The 13,771-nt window shown below is 50.2% G+C and overlaps 5 protein-coding genes across 5 annotated transcripts; 3 read left to right on the plus strand and 2 right to left on the minus strand.

Annotated features, from left to right (window-relative positions):
- Positions 1–1,411: 1,411 nt before the first annotated feature.
- On the plus strand, positions 1,412–2,668 carry N7509_001941 (branched-chain amino acid aminotransferase, cytosolic; the record flags this gene model as incomplete). The annotated part of the gene is made up of 2 exons (XM_056626578.1): positions 1,412–1,826; positions 1,884–2,668. 2 exons carry the CDS (start codon positions 1,412–1,414, stop codon positions 2,666–2,668), a joined length of 1,200 nt encoding a protein of 399 aa, XP_056492373.1.
- A 247-nt stretch (positions 2,669–2,915) lies between these two features.
- On the minus strand, positions 2,916–4,388 carry N7509_001942 (AAR2 splicing factor family protein; the record flags this gene model as incomplete). The annotated part of the gene is made up of 1 exon (XM_056626579.1): positions 2,916–4,388. The coding sequence occupies one exon, from the start codon at positions 4,386–4,388 to the stop codon at positions 2,916–2,918; it is 1,473 nt and encodes a 490-aa protein (XP_056492374.1).
- Positions 4,389–5,119: 731 nt separating this feature from the next.
- Positions 5,120–5,755, minus strand: N7509_001943 (40S ribosomal protein uS11; the record flags this gene model as incomplete). The annotated part of the gene is made up of 3 exons (XM_056626580.1): positions 5,679–5,755; positions 5,537–5,609; positions 5,120–5,393 (listed from the first exon to the last, which is right to left on the minus strand). The coding sequence occupies exons 1-3, from the start codon at positions 5,740–5,742 to the stop codon at positions 5,120–5,122; spliced, it is 411 nt and encodes a 136-aa protein (XP_056492375.1). The 5' UTR covers positions 5,743–5,755.
- A 414-nt stretch (positions 5,756–6,169) lies between these two features.
- Positions 6,170–8,233, plus strand: N7509_001944 (prephenate dehydrogenase (NADP(+)); the record flags this gene model as incomplete). The annotated part of the gene is made up of 7 exons (XM_056626581.1): positions 6,170–6,264; positions 6,691–6,751; positions 6,798–6,909; positions 6,988–7,136; positions 7,211–7,810; positions 7,871–8,002; positions 8,078–8,233. The coding sequence occupies 7 exons, from the start codon at positions 6,170–6,172 to the stop codon at positions 8,231–8,233; spliced, it is 1,305 nt and encodes a 434-aa protein (XP_056492376.1).
- Positions 8,234–9,053: 820 nt separating this feature from the next.
- Positions 9,054–13,131, plus strand: N7509_001945 (putative cytosolic regulator Pianissimo; the record flags this gene model as incomplete). Its single annotated transcript, XM_056626582.1, has 3 exons — positions 9,054–10,790; positions 10,841–12,676; positions 12,721–13,131. 3 exons carry the CDS (start codon positions 9,054–9,056, stop codon positions 13,129–13,131), a joined length of 3,984 nt encoding a protein of 1,327 aa, XP_056492377.1.
- Positions 13,132–13,771: the final 640 nt, after the last annotated feature.

Genomic DNA, 13,771 nt, shown 5'->3' on the forward strand with positions numbered 1-13,771 from the left:
ATATCTACTACTAGTTTATATATCCTTAACTGTTCGTTAGTAGAGGAGAGATTTACTGTCTTCCCAATATAATGTTCTTATTCAGATACAATTTCCTACCATCGATTATGAAATAGCCTTGGAACTTGACATACTATTTAGGAATTGAAGAAAACACCCCGAACCCTCTGATGATCAATAATATGGACCTTGGAGGCAGTTTGACTTTTTCTGGGACTTATAGTATTTGGGTACATCTCGACTAGCATTCAAGCTACTGGAATTCCTTCTCGTGAAGAGAGACTTGGTTGGATTTGTCGACTTTTTCCAGGCAGGTTGTGTCCCCCCCAAGCGTCCATGAGCTACGCTGGAGTCTTTGACAAGCATATTATTTGCTGACGATTCAAGGGATGGACCCTTTCCTCGTGTATCATGGAGCTGCAGATCTATTATAACAAATGTTGGACCTAATGTAATTTTGTCGCACAAACTACGTCGACCAACTCTCGCTGCAAGAACAAAACCAGATTGTTGAAACTATTGACCCACAGTCACCATATCTTGATAGAGTATAGTGTGCCAATAAACTCTGCCCAGGTGTCAACATCGTCATGCTGGCCATGGCATGCATGCCATGCCCTTGATTTTATACTTCGGCAGTGGAAAACGTGACCGACAAAATCAGTTATGATTGCCGATCTCCTTTGCCATCATCAAATTACAGCCCATGTTTTCCCTCCCTGCATGGCATCTTCGTACACCACATCACCGTATCTTCCACCTCTTTTGGAACAGACTCGCTCTATTTGGCAACCCCATCTGCACGGCTACCATCGGGGTAATAACCAAAAAAGTGGACCCGCTTGATAAAGAGGATCAGCCCCTCCATTTGATCCCGCCCCTTGGCTGTCATTTGCAGGGCGTAAGGCGTGCGGCACAACGACGCCGCCGCACTCTAGCGTTCGTTGTACGAAAGCCTTGAGTGAGAGAGCTACACCAAGTGTAACATGCGGCTATCTCTATTTGTAGTTGAAGATGGGGAATTCCCGTTCCGCTTTATGCCATTGGTTCGATTGGGCTTTCGATGGCGAAGTTCCAAACTCCATTCCCGCTCGGCGAAAAAATCTTCTTCGGACCGGTCTGATAGCAGCCAGAGCCGGGGCAAACCGCTAGACATATAATACTCCCCTCGCGTCGGCAGTTCCAAGGTTTCAAGACATTTTTTTTTCATCTTATCCAAGTCATTACTTCACTTTCAATTGCATTATTATTTCACTGGACAATTTTGTTCTCTCATTGACTGCAATTGGGGAAATTGGTAGACCCGCACACTGACTCACCTTGGAACGAAGAATCTAAATTTCCTTAAATTGGATATCATCTACTGTTCTTCCACAAAATAAAACACAACAACTATCGATAAACATCAACCATGGGTTCCGTTGCACCTCACGTCGCCGAGCTCGACGGCTCCAAGTTCAATATCACTCGCTCCACAAACCTGCGAGATGTTCCCCTGCCTGGTTCGCCTGAGGAGTTGAGCCACTCCTACTGCACTGACCATATGGTCTCCGTGCGATGGACTGCTGCCAATGGGTGGGAAACTCCCGAGGTGAAGCCTTATGGAAACCTCAGCATCCCTCCCACTGCCTCCGTTCTCCACTATGCCACCGAGTGCTTTGAGGGCATGAAGGTCTACCGCGGCTATGATGGCAAGATGCGCCTGTTCCGCCCTGACTGCAATGGCGAGCGTCTCAACACCAGTGCTCAGCGTTCTTCCCTGCCAGGGTTCAAGTATGATGAGCTCAAGAAGCTTGTTGCCAAGCTAATGCAGATTGATGGTCCTCGTATGTGCCGAATCCCTCCCATTCAATATCTATGAAGCTGTTACTGACTTCCAACAGGCTGGTTGCCTAAGGAGCGACCTGGTTCTTTCCTTTATCTTCGCCCTACCGTCATCGGTAACGGCCCTCACCTGGGTGTCCAGATCCCCAAGGAGGCTCTCCTGTTCATCATTGCCGTCCCCTGGCCCGATGTCAGCAAGATGAAGAAGGAAGGCCAAACCGAGCCCTCCAAGGGACTGAAGCTTTTCGGTTCCACCCCTGACACCATCCGTGCCTGGCCCGGTGGTTTCGGCTGGGCCAAGCTCGGTGCTAACTACGGTCCTTCTCTACAGTCCCACGGCAAAGCTCAGGCTATGGGCTTCGACCAGATCCTTTGGCTGTTTGGCGAGGACCGTCAGGTCACTGAGGCCGGTGCTAGCAACTTCTTCATCATCTGGCACAATGGCGACACCGGCAAGCTGGAACTTGTCACCGCTCCTCTCGACAGCCAGCTGATTCTACCTGGTGTGACTCGTCGCAGTGTTCTCGAGCTTGTCCGTGAACGTCTATCCAAGAACTTTGTTGGTAACCTGGCACCCCTCGAGGCTGTCGAGCGGACCATCACCATTGCAGAGGTCGAGAAGGCTGCCAATGAGGGTCGCATCGTCGAATCCTTTGTTTCTGGAACTGCCTACTTCATTACCCCCGTTGCTATGATCCGCAACAACGATACCGACATCAGCACCCTCGGCCCCAAGGGCGAACCTGCCGGCTACACTGCCCAGATCAAATCGTGGCTCGAGGTGATCATGTTCGGCAAGGAGGAACACGAGTGGGCCTATGTTGTCGAGGACGAGGAGCAATAGACAACAACACCTTCTTTTTTTAGAGATGCATAAGCAGTTGCGTTCTGATCGGTTTTTATCAGAGAATCTGCATCTTCATGATTTACGGGATTATTTGATGTATATAGACGAAATCAAACTTTCAGGGATTTTCGGAAGAGTCAACCAAGTACATTGCTAAGATCATTCACGTAGCCAGTTCCGTATCTACATTGTCGTTATTTGAAAGTTATATTTGAAGAAGGGGAAAAAGGAGACCGAGCGTCTTTCAGTATCTCATGTCATCCAGATCTGACATCTCTCCATCGTCAGAGACGACATCAGACACAACACTGCTTTCGTCAAGATCAACGATTACAGGAGCATATTCGCCTGTTTCCTCGTATTCGTCATTGTCCTCCATTTCGACTTCAATCTCCTCGCCATCTTCCAGTTGTATCGTACCCCGTTTTAAGATGTCCTCATGGGCGAGTTCCCAATCATACTCCTCTTTGACCCAAGCTCCCAGTCTCTCCAGCTCTGTCTTAACCTTTGATTGTGTTCCTTTCTCCACAACCTGATCCACAGATCTTCTGAGCTTCTTGAGCAGGTCAAGCAAGAACTTTCCACCTTCGTCCCCATCAATCTCAAAAAGACCTCCCTCAACATCATCACATCGCTGCAGCTGACAGAGCAGTAACCGGACAACGTCGCTCATAAAGGTTTCGCGGTCGATGATTGCTTGTCGACAAGTTAATATCAGCCCCAGCAGTCTCTTCCACTGCTGAAGGCACGAGAAATTCATCATGGTAATCACCATAAGGAATGTGAATTGCAATTCTCCGAGCAACTGGATCTCTCCAGTTCTTTCATCGACTGTTATTTCACCCGATACTGAAGTCGAGTTTCGAAGAATCAAATCACCCAGTGCCCAGGACCGATCTTGAGCAGCGTCTGTTCTCTCGCGGCCAATAGCACCTACTCGCCATGTTTGCTTAAGGTCGATAGGGAGGAACCCAAGTTCTTTCTCTTCTTCGGCACGGTTTTCTGGCGTTTCCGAGTCTTCCCTTGGCTGTTCTTTCGGCTTATCGAGTCCGGGAATATGATCCGCATCACGATCAGCCGTACCGGCAGATGTCAAATCCCATCGGGGGTGACCATTCACGTCTATTTCAGGGTTGCCAATAATGCGGGTCAGCAGACTAGGCGATATCCAGTCGGTAAGCTGTTGCCAGTCTCTGCGGCCACTTTCCTCAGTCTCCTCATCGTCTTCCGCCTGCGGCGCACTTTGTGTCGATTCCGTAGTCGTGCCTGGTTGGTTGGAAAGCATAGCTGGTGACACCCGGCTTCGATATCGAAATAGTCCCCCGGTCTGCCAGATCCCACCCAGGTTCGCTTTGAAGCGCATGGCCTCTTGTCGATCTTCATCGTGATTCTCCCGGAGCGACGATAGCGACTCTGTGTCCGTATTCCATTTCCAGATGAGGATCTCTGGCCCGGTATTTTGATCTCGTACCACGATCGCGGAGTCATTTTGTCCATGGCCTGCCGTGCTGATGTCACCCACGTAGAACCATGCGCCGCACCGAAGAGAAAGACTCTCCGTGGTTCCGGTGTACAGGAAATGCCATCCTTTCGGTAGGTCGCGGATTCCGTGGAAATTGGCCGTTGAAGTGAAGGTGATCAAATCGATGCCGACCAGGGTCTTGGGAGGGAGGTGGGGGAGGAGGATAGTTGGCGACGGCTGGAGCGGGGAAGACATCGCGGCGGTTGAGTTTCGTAGAGGCTTGGGCCTTGTGGTTTCGTAGAGGCTTGGTCCTTGTGGAAATGATATTATTGGGTCTGATCAGGTCATTCGCGTGCAGCCCTTGTTCAGCTTGAAAAAAAAAATTGTTTGATGTTGGGATGCTGGGAAACAGAGAACTGCCATCAGTCCCTGGCAGAAAATATGGTCTCAGACTGGTGACATGTTCCAGTGCATATGGCAGAAAAACTTTATGTAGATCTCCAACACCGTGTAGGTCGCTGCGATTGGGAGGTTGTCGTGTGTGCAAGGTTGTTCAAGGTTGTGGTGGTGAAGCTCGCCTTTTTTTATCGGCCCCGCGATAACGTGAAGCTCCCCGCGGTGAGCGGGCCACTCGGCGCAAAAATACTTTACTAGCCTCGATTGATGAGATGGGCCATGAGATGGACCATGAGAACGACTGCTCAGTTGTCACACCTCACTACTAACAGATACACTACATTTTAGATTTACGAGAAGGACCAAGGTAACTCAAACCAGTTCAATTGATTCAGTCGTCTTATCAGACTACCTAGCTCAACAGCGACAGCTGAGTTCGAACTTTTAGGGCGTGATAGAAGGTGAAGACCAGGCGACATAGGCCGTTCTTCGCGTTTATTCCATCCACAATTGCAGGTAGGGCCTGCAGGTTGTTCCCAATCCAACAACGCAAAGACGTAGTAGGATATGAAAGACACTCCTGCATACCTCTAAAGACGGCGACCACGGCGACCACCCTTGCGACGAGTGCTGTCGGAGGGGGTGGGGGTGACATCCTCGATACGGCCAATGCGCATACCAGCACGGGCAAGAGCACGGAGGGCAGACTGAGCACCAGGACCGGGGGTCTTGGTGCCGTTACCACCAGTGGCACGGATCTTGATGTGCAGAGCGTTGATGCCGAGCTCCTTGCAGCGGGCGGCGACGTCCTGGGCAGCAAGCATGGCAGCGTAGGGGGGAGGACTCGTCACGGTCAGCCTTGACCTTCATACCACCAGTGACACGGACGATGGTTTCACGGCCGCTGTAGAACAGAAATGTGTCAGCTAACGTAATCGAGAAATCTTCTTGACAGATATGTAGCTGTTTGGTCCAGCGCATATCGGGGAGGGGAAGTGAAAACGTACGAAAGATCGGTGACGTGAACGAAGGTGTCGTTGAAGCTGGCGAAGATGCGGGCAACACCGAAAACGAGTTTGCCTGTTCCATGCGCAAATCGAGTCAGCAATCTTGCCAGATATATCACGAAAAAATTCGGAATTCACATACCGTCACCGGCAAGGGGGCCGAGGGAGACGTTCTCCTTAGCCTTGGGGGCAGTCTTGGGGGCCATTGTGGATGGGATTTGTCGTGGATGGAATATGGAGGGAGAGAAGAGAAACCAGCGGCGGGATTTGAGGATGAGAATGAGATTGCAAAAAAAGTGGGTGTGTGCCCTAGCACATCCGTCGTCTCTGATTGGTCCACCGAGCCTGCTGGTCCTGGCTCAAGCGACCGCTGCAAGTCACGTGGCTCACCGGTCGTGCAGTCGGCCCGGCGGGCGGTGAGTCACCCGAGCTGAGCTTGCCTATTTAAATTTTCTTTCTCTTCCGCAAGACATGCCATTTCTTCTGCACTCCAATTGACATCGCGAACTCGTCTGACCCGGTGGAAAAACCGGTGCTTCGATTCAAGCGAATACATATCACTCTTTCACTAACCATAAACGACACCAATACACAGCTGCCAGCAGAATCCGTCAAGTGTGACTCGTCGCCAGAATGGGACGAACCATGGAGGATGCCTCTATTGGCATCATCGGCATGGGTGACATGGGCAAAATGTATGCCCAGCGCCTCAGTGCTGCCGGATGGAGGTAAATTCTCTCCACCTTGTTCTTTTTCTGCTTGTTCGCAAGCATCCAGCAATACTTGAATGGTAAGCTCGTCCTGATCTCCCCTGCTCTACCTCTACATCCCCTCCCCCAATTCCAATGATGACTTGAGTGCATTTGGCTCGAGCATGACTCGGTGATAACCGGCAAACCATTCTGGTCCCGGCCAATCGCTGAGTCGTCGATGATGTAAAATACTCGCTACCTTAATTTTTCTTGTCTGAGAAGCTTCTTGAAGCTGCTTTGTTCTTTTGATTCACTCTGCCATTTCTCATCATGACATGATGCTAACAGAATGTTTCAAATAGGTTTCTTTTTAAACAGATCCCATCTGGCCTTCTCGTGCGGGATATACCTGGTTACAAGAATCTTGATACTAACATGGACTTTGATATTTTTCGTTAAAAGGATAAACGCGTGTGATAGACCTGAGAATTATGAATCTTTGACACAAGAGTTCGCTTCTCAAGTACGTCCCCGCCGGGCCAATACGCCCAGAGGCTCATCGTATATAGCAAAGGATCACCATATTCCCGAATGGACATCTCGTTTCGAGACTTAGCGATTTCATTCTTTACAGCGTAGAGGCTGGTGTCATCGACCGAGTCGTGGCACAGTACGGGCCCTGTATGTCCCCAATTGATTTTTGAACCAATGCCCCCTTGCAATGGATCAATCTATCTGACTCGAGGCTTCTACTTCAAGCAACCAAGGTCGGGGCGATCGTTGGTGGTCAGACCTCCTGCAAGGCCCCGGAGCTTGCAGCCTTTGAAAAGCACCTACCGTCCGATGTAGAGATCGTATCATGCCACTCACTGCATGGACCCAAAGTCAATCCGAGGGGCCAGCCTCTGGTAGGGCATCACACCCATGTCCGATTTGATTCCAGTCCGGTTCAACATGAACTAACGCCCCTCCCCTCGTCCAGGTCCTAATCCAGCACCGAGCCTCGGATGAAAGTCTTCAATTCGTCGATCATATCCTGTCCTCCTTTGGATCCAAACATGTCTACATCACCGGCGAGATGCATGATCGAATTACTGCCGATACCCAGGCCGTTACTCATGCCGCTTTCCTGAGCATGGGAACCGCATGGCAGGCCAACAACCAATTCCCTTGGGAGATCAACCGATGGGTTGGTGGCATTGAGAACGTGAAGATCAACATCACTTTGCGAATCTATGCAAACAAGTGGCATGTTTACGCCGGTCTCGCTATCCTCAATCCAGCTGCCAAGCAGCAGATTCGCCAGTATGCCGAGTCAGTCACAGAACTCTATAAACTCATGCTTGGGGGACATCGCGAGGAGCTCAAACAGCGAGTTAAGGCGGCCGGAGCTGCCGTGTTCAAGGAGGGCCAGGAGGCACAAGACCTCTTGCTGAAGGACGAAGTCCTAGACCGGTTCTCACTGTCCAACCGGTCTCGGGAGAAATCGCCTCCCAACAGCCATCTCAGTCTACTCGCCATCGTCGACTGTTGGTCCAAACTCGGCATTGTTCCTTATGATCATATGATCTGTTCGACCCCGGTATGTCTCAGCTGATCAGGGTTGGTTGCCGTTAGCCTTCAATATGCTAATGTTTCCCAGCTCTTCCGTCTATGGCTTGGCGTTACTGAATATTTGTTCCGTAACCCTGAACTTCTCGAGGAAGCTCTAGACACTGCAATTGACGACAATACCTTCCGCTCGGATGATCTGGAATTCACATTTGCCGCTCGAGTCAGTAATCCCAATTGCGTGATAATACTACCTCATTCGTTCTTTTTGCTGACTATCGCTGTTTCTTTCCTACAGGCTTGGTCCGACTGTGTCTCTTTCGGCGACTTCGAATCCTACCGCGATCGTTTTGAGCGGATTGCCTCTTACTTCGCTCCTCGATTCCCCGAGGCTTCACAGCTTGGTAACGAGATGATGAAAACGATCCTGGAGAAGACAACCAACAATCCCTGAAAAACGGGTCTGGTTATATGACAAAAATATGCGGTCTTTCGGCCTAATATGTGTTATGCCTTGTATGATAACAGGCGAGGAATCGGGCATTTCGCAGGGGCGTTCCGGGAGACTTCAGTGTCTAGTAAGGCAATAAGTGCCGTGTATCATTTAATTTCGTTCAGTTCGAGATGATTCTAGTGGTGAATTAAGATACGCATGATAACTTTTTTTCTGGAGAAACATTGCAGTAAATTTTCATGGGAAGTCGCCCTGATCAGTCATGGCTGAAAAGAGTAGTATGTATACAACGCTAACTAAATAATAGCAGCAAGTATATACTCAGCAAGCTCATGTAGTACACCCAGGATTCACTAGCTCAGTCTTCGGAATTCTCTCATCGGACAACCTATCTTAAAATGCCAATAGATTATTGCTTCAACCATACCAGTAGTCTTCTACTTCACTTCACACTCCTAATCGTTCATGTGGGCGATGCCTTAGTCATCCGTTGTTGGTCGCGATCAGGCTCCCCCCCAAGGTCAACCGAGTGGGACAATCGTCTACCCGTGCAGATCGCTTCTCTGCATGCCGCTCTTTCGCTAAACCCCAGTCGTGGCCAGTCGTGGTTGCAGCTGTTACTCTCAGATCATCCAGCCTGTAATCCGTGCCCGTGACTGCGGAGTTGCCCACCCCCTCCGCCCCTACGCTTCGCTTCCCCATACTCGAGCCCTTGCTCCGCGACGTGACCTTTAAACCTCCCCGGACCCCAATGCGGCCCTTCGACACTACGAATACCTGCGACTCGTCATAGACAGCCCCCGTGGCTAGATGGAGCTCCATGGCTTCCGGACACCAATCAGCGTTCTCTGCGTCCACCCAGCACCGCGCCTTGGGTGATGGGCGCTCTTCCATGAGCCAAGATGCCGGTTCAGAGAATGGCAGTTGGAACGATGCAGTACCCAGGTCGGGAAGGAATGGGAGGTCTGGATCTGGAGGTAGCGCTACCACCGGCACTCGAGGGCCTTCGTCGCTGGCCCCGTCGTTTGGCGGGCCCGGTAGCTTCAGCGCGGAGCTCAAGAGCATGACCTCACGGAGTACGACACCGCGAGCCGATGGAACCTACACACGACGAGCCAGTAAATCGATTGGCGAGGAGGATCTCAATACTTCAGAAGAGCGCGTGGCGTTTCTTCGAGGAAAGATCGCCAAGGAAGCTAAGATCAAGACTGGAACAGAGAATATGCTCGAGGCACTGCTGGCAAAGCCTCCGAAGCAAACGAAAGAACAGCGCCTCAAGGTAGAATCTGAGCTGAGCACATCAAATCGCAAACTGGCCGAGTTACAACACGAGCTTGAAGAGGAGCTGCTACGCGCGCAGGCGCCGGCCACAACTCCACCACGCAGTCGACTTTCCGGCCTTTTTCGAGGTAGTCCCATGCGCTCACCGTCCCGCAATCCTAATGGCGGTGGATCATTGGACGGATACCAAGAGGTCGACGAAGATGGAAACATGGAATCCCCGACATATGTGCTGTCCGAAACCCTTCAGGCATTAGAGATCGAGGGTATGTCGCCTGACTTCTATGTGGAGCGCGCGAACAATCTGGTAGAGTTATTCAAGCGGCATCCGGCCCTCAAATATGACCTTGCATGGCCTGTATTTGGATTGCGTGTTCAAATCATGCTCCTCAGCGACAGCAAAGAAGTGGTCGCCGCGGGCTATCGGTTGACTCGCTATGCCATAGCAGATCGGAAGTCCATTCAAACCATTCGCGCTCTGCACACAGATGAACTCGTTATCTTATCCCTGGTCAAAGAGAGCAAATCAAGCATTGAAAGAGAACAAGCTCTCAAATTCGTGAGAGCATTTCTTGATGTCAAAGATGGCGTGAAGGAGATATCGCGTGCTGTCGTCCGCACAATCGTCTCCGTGGCAGAGCACAACGAGGACCGGCTACGCAACATATCCATCATGACTCTAGCGGAAATGTTGATCAAAGATCCAGAGCTCGTTGCTTCTTCTGGTGGATTCTCTGCTTTGCACGATGCTTTGGCAGAAGGCACATTTGGTGCATCGGAGAGTTTAATATCCAGCTTTTTGCACATTCTCGACACCCCACGCAGCCGGAAATACCTGCAAGGAAGCGAACTAGAAGCTGTTTTAACGCCATTCACCGATTCTCTAGCAGACTCTCTTCGCAACGGGCGGTTAAAATCTGCGGCTCGCGCGATCTCTGCCATGCTCAAGACGTGGCCCGGCCTTGTGATTCTCGCTAGGAACAACGCGAAACCATTGCATTCCCTCTTAGAGTCATTGCATTATCCCGATCCTCAGGCCCGTGACCTTATCATGGAACTGTTATTCGATGCGCTGCGAATAAAACCCCCGTCGTGGTCATCTTCTTTCCTTGCCGGCAGGCGGCTCACAACATATGGCAGAGTTTCGAATCTGCGTTCTGATATCGAATCGCGACACACACCTTCATTCACCGAGAGTACTAGCAACAAGTTCGATCTCACAGCACACTTTTCAACCCTGATCCTGGCGGCTTTGATCGAGGCCGGTCTGCCTAAAGTAGGAAAACTCTCAAGACGAAAGCTACAAAGGATACTAACTCGGTATAGGCCCTTTCGGATCTGATTGAGGATGAGACAGACCCCTCACTCCGACGAAAAGCCACTCTTCTCCTGACTGAAGTGCTCAAATTGGCCCATCATTCCCTGCCTTCGGCAACTAGTGCCAAACTCCAAGTCCTTCCAAATCTGATCCCTCCCGCCATCCAATTCGATACCGACAACCATGACGTTTCAACATCGACGATTTTCCAGATTGAAAGTATTAATCGGACATTAGCGCGCTCCGGGGCCTATTCAGGCTCAGGTCGTTACAACATGGACGTTGATTTCACAGCCTCTTTACTACCTGGTGAACAAACAAAAGACAAATTGAGCCCTACCATGGATGAACAGACCTTCCGAAATGCCATCATGGAAACTCATGTCTTAAACACCTCCAATTACATCAAGTGGAAGTGGGATCTCATTCACCGTCTTGTCGAGGGTCCTCTCACGAACCCTAAGCGCATGGATGAAGCCATCAAAGGCTCGAAATTCATGAAGCGACTTATTGGGTTCTACAGACCTTTCAAATACCGCTTCGCTCTTGTGCCAAACACAAAGCCAAACCAGCGTTACGTTCGGACTGGTTGCGCCTTGATGCGAACCCTTGTTCAGACCCCTGAAGGCACAAAGTACCTCGCCGAAAACAAGTTTTTGCGGCAGGTCGCCGAATGCTTGGCACAATTGGACCGAATGAGCGGGCTGACCTCTGCATCACCCCTCTTCTCACGAGACCAGATGACCAACACGATGAGTGGAGGTTATTTTGCAATGTTAGGAACGTTGAGTGGTGACGCGAAGGGGCTTCTCATGATGGAGAGATGGCACATGCTCAATATGTTTTATCATATCATCGAGTTGCAAGGACGCAACGATCTCATCCAAACCCTTCTTGGCAACATGGACTACAGCCGAGATAGTCACCTGCGCGTGATGCTTTCAAAGGCACTCACAATCGGATCCAAAGAAATTCGCATCTTTGCAACCAAGCTTCTTCGCAAATATGCAGTCGGTGGTGATAATGTGCCTACGCATGTGGCAATTGGAAATGCGGAATGGGTTGTGAAGCTTCTTGTGACTCAATTATACGACCCGGACGTCACAGTTTGCCAAATCGCCGTGAAGATTCTTGAAGAAGCATGCAACCAGCGTGATTATCTCGAGTACGTGGTCAAATGTCGACCTTCACTTGATCACTTGGGTGAGATTGGTGCACCTTTGCTTCTGCGCTTCTTATCGACTTCAGTCGGCTACCATTACTTGGACGGTCTGGACTACATCACTCAAGAAATGGATGACTGGTTCCTGGGTCGAAATGACTCTTACGTGGCCCTCGTGGAAGCGGCCTTGTCAAGAGCCTACGTTGATCAACCACGACGCAGTAGCTATGCACCCGAGGACCTAGTTGACATGCAAGATGTCGGTGTTGTACCCCCACACTTCTACCGAGAGCTTGCTCGAACTGCCGAGGGTTGCAAGCTCCTTGAGCAATCGGGCCATTTTAGCGAATTCGCATGGACAATCCGAGATTTCCGACTCGAAGAAGAGGATTACGAGGTGCTCCTCAAGGTCAAGGGATGTCTCTGGGCCGTGGGAAATGTCGGGTCAATGGAGCTTGGCGCTCCGTTCCTCGAACCAGAGATTGTACAACGCATTGTAACGATAGCTGAGAGCGCAGGTGTTTTGACGATGCGAGGCACTGCTTTCTTCGTCCTAGGACTGATCTCCCGCAGCAAACACGGGCTACAGGTATTGCGAGGTCTTGGATGGGATTCTGCCATTGACCAGAATGGACATATTCTAGGCTTCTGCCTGCCAACAGACCATCGCAAGCTATTCTTGGTAAGTCCGCTTCCGTCGACTAACCGATGCAATAGCTAATCTAGATAGATCTCCTTCCCGGGTACAAATCGGATGCCAAACGTACATCCCAAAATAAACTCAAGGAGGCAACGACAGACCCGGATGCGACCAACCAGAAGATCCTGAAGTTGATTGTCGATATGGGCAACACCGTTCTTTCGAAGCGAGCAGCCACAGACCTGCATAGGTATCTTCTCTCGCCTCCCGATTTCCGCGAGTCACTACTAATCATACATGGTTATAGCATCAAATCCAAACAACCTGAAAGATTCCACCAGGTTCATCTTTTCGTCAAAACCCTATGTATTCTCGAGAGTCATCATTTCCGACTACCAGCTCGGCGCTTCGCCATTGATTTATTCGACAAGACCGTCATGCGCCGAATTGTTCTCGACGAAGATTCATCCGGAACGGATTCTGATTCGTCCTCATAGAGATTGGCGACAACATCTATATGATAAATCAATTTTTTTATCTTTCCCCTCTCCCCCAAATCTACACTACCGAACTATTATCCCTTTCGGAATACCCCTGCACCGCAAAACTGCTCGCGATCACCATACCGCGTAGTCTTTCATCAATTCGAAATATATGGCTGCTGAAGAGTCTTGGATCTGCTGGTGTTATAAGCAAATGATGATGCGCTGGGACCTGTTTTTTATTCCTCTGTTTCACTGTTCTGTGCATCTATTTTACTGGCATGGCGGTGAATTTGGCCTTGGATGAGATATGAAATGACATCAACTGCATGTTCTGCGTATTAGTAATCTCTAGAACAACATGTAATAGTTTGTGTAGCCATCATCCTCGCCATATTCATTCGAATATTTTCTTACATTCAAGTTTCTACCGATTTCCTTTTACATATGTGGTCTACCCACATGCGAGCTCGGAATCTGACGGGGTACTAGTAGGTACTACGTACCCGGGTAGATTATCTAAAGTTGGCCCGCCGATGGCCGATCAGCCAACGATCGGGGAGCTTCGTCCCGATGTCATCCAACACCTGGGGTGCCCCCTCCCCCACGTTTTTTTCTACTCAGCAACCTTCCATTCAGCAGCTCTGGATTCGGC

This window comes from Penicillium cosmopolitanum (assembly GCF_028827165.1).
Source record: "Penicillium cosmopolitanum strain IBT 29677 chromosome Unknown utg000004l:1.0-4361866.0:1.0-4365735.0, whole genome shotgun sequence".
Classification (NCBI taxonomy): domain Eukaryota; kingdom Fungi; phylum Ascomycota; class Eurotiomycetes; order Eurotiales; family Aspergillaceae; genus Penicillium; species Penicillium cosmopolitanum.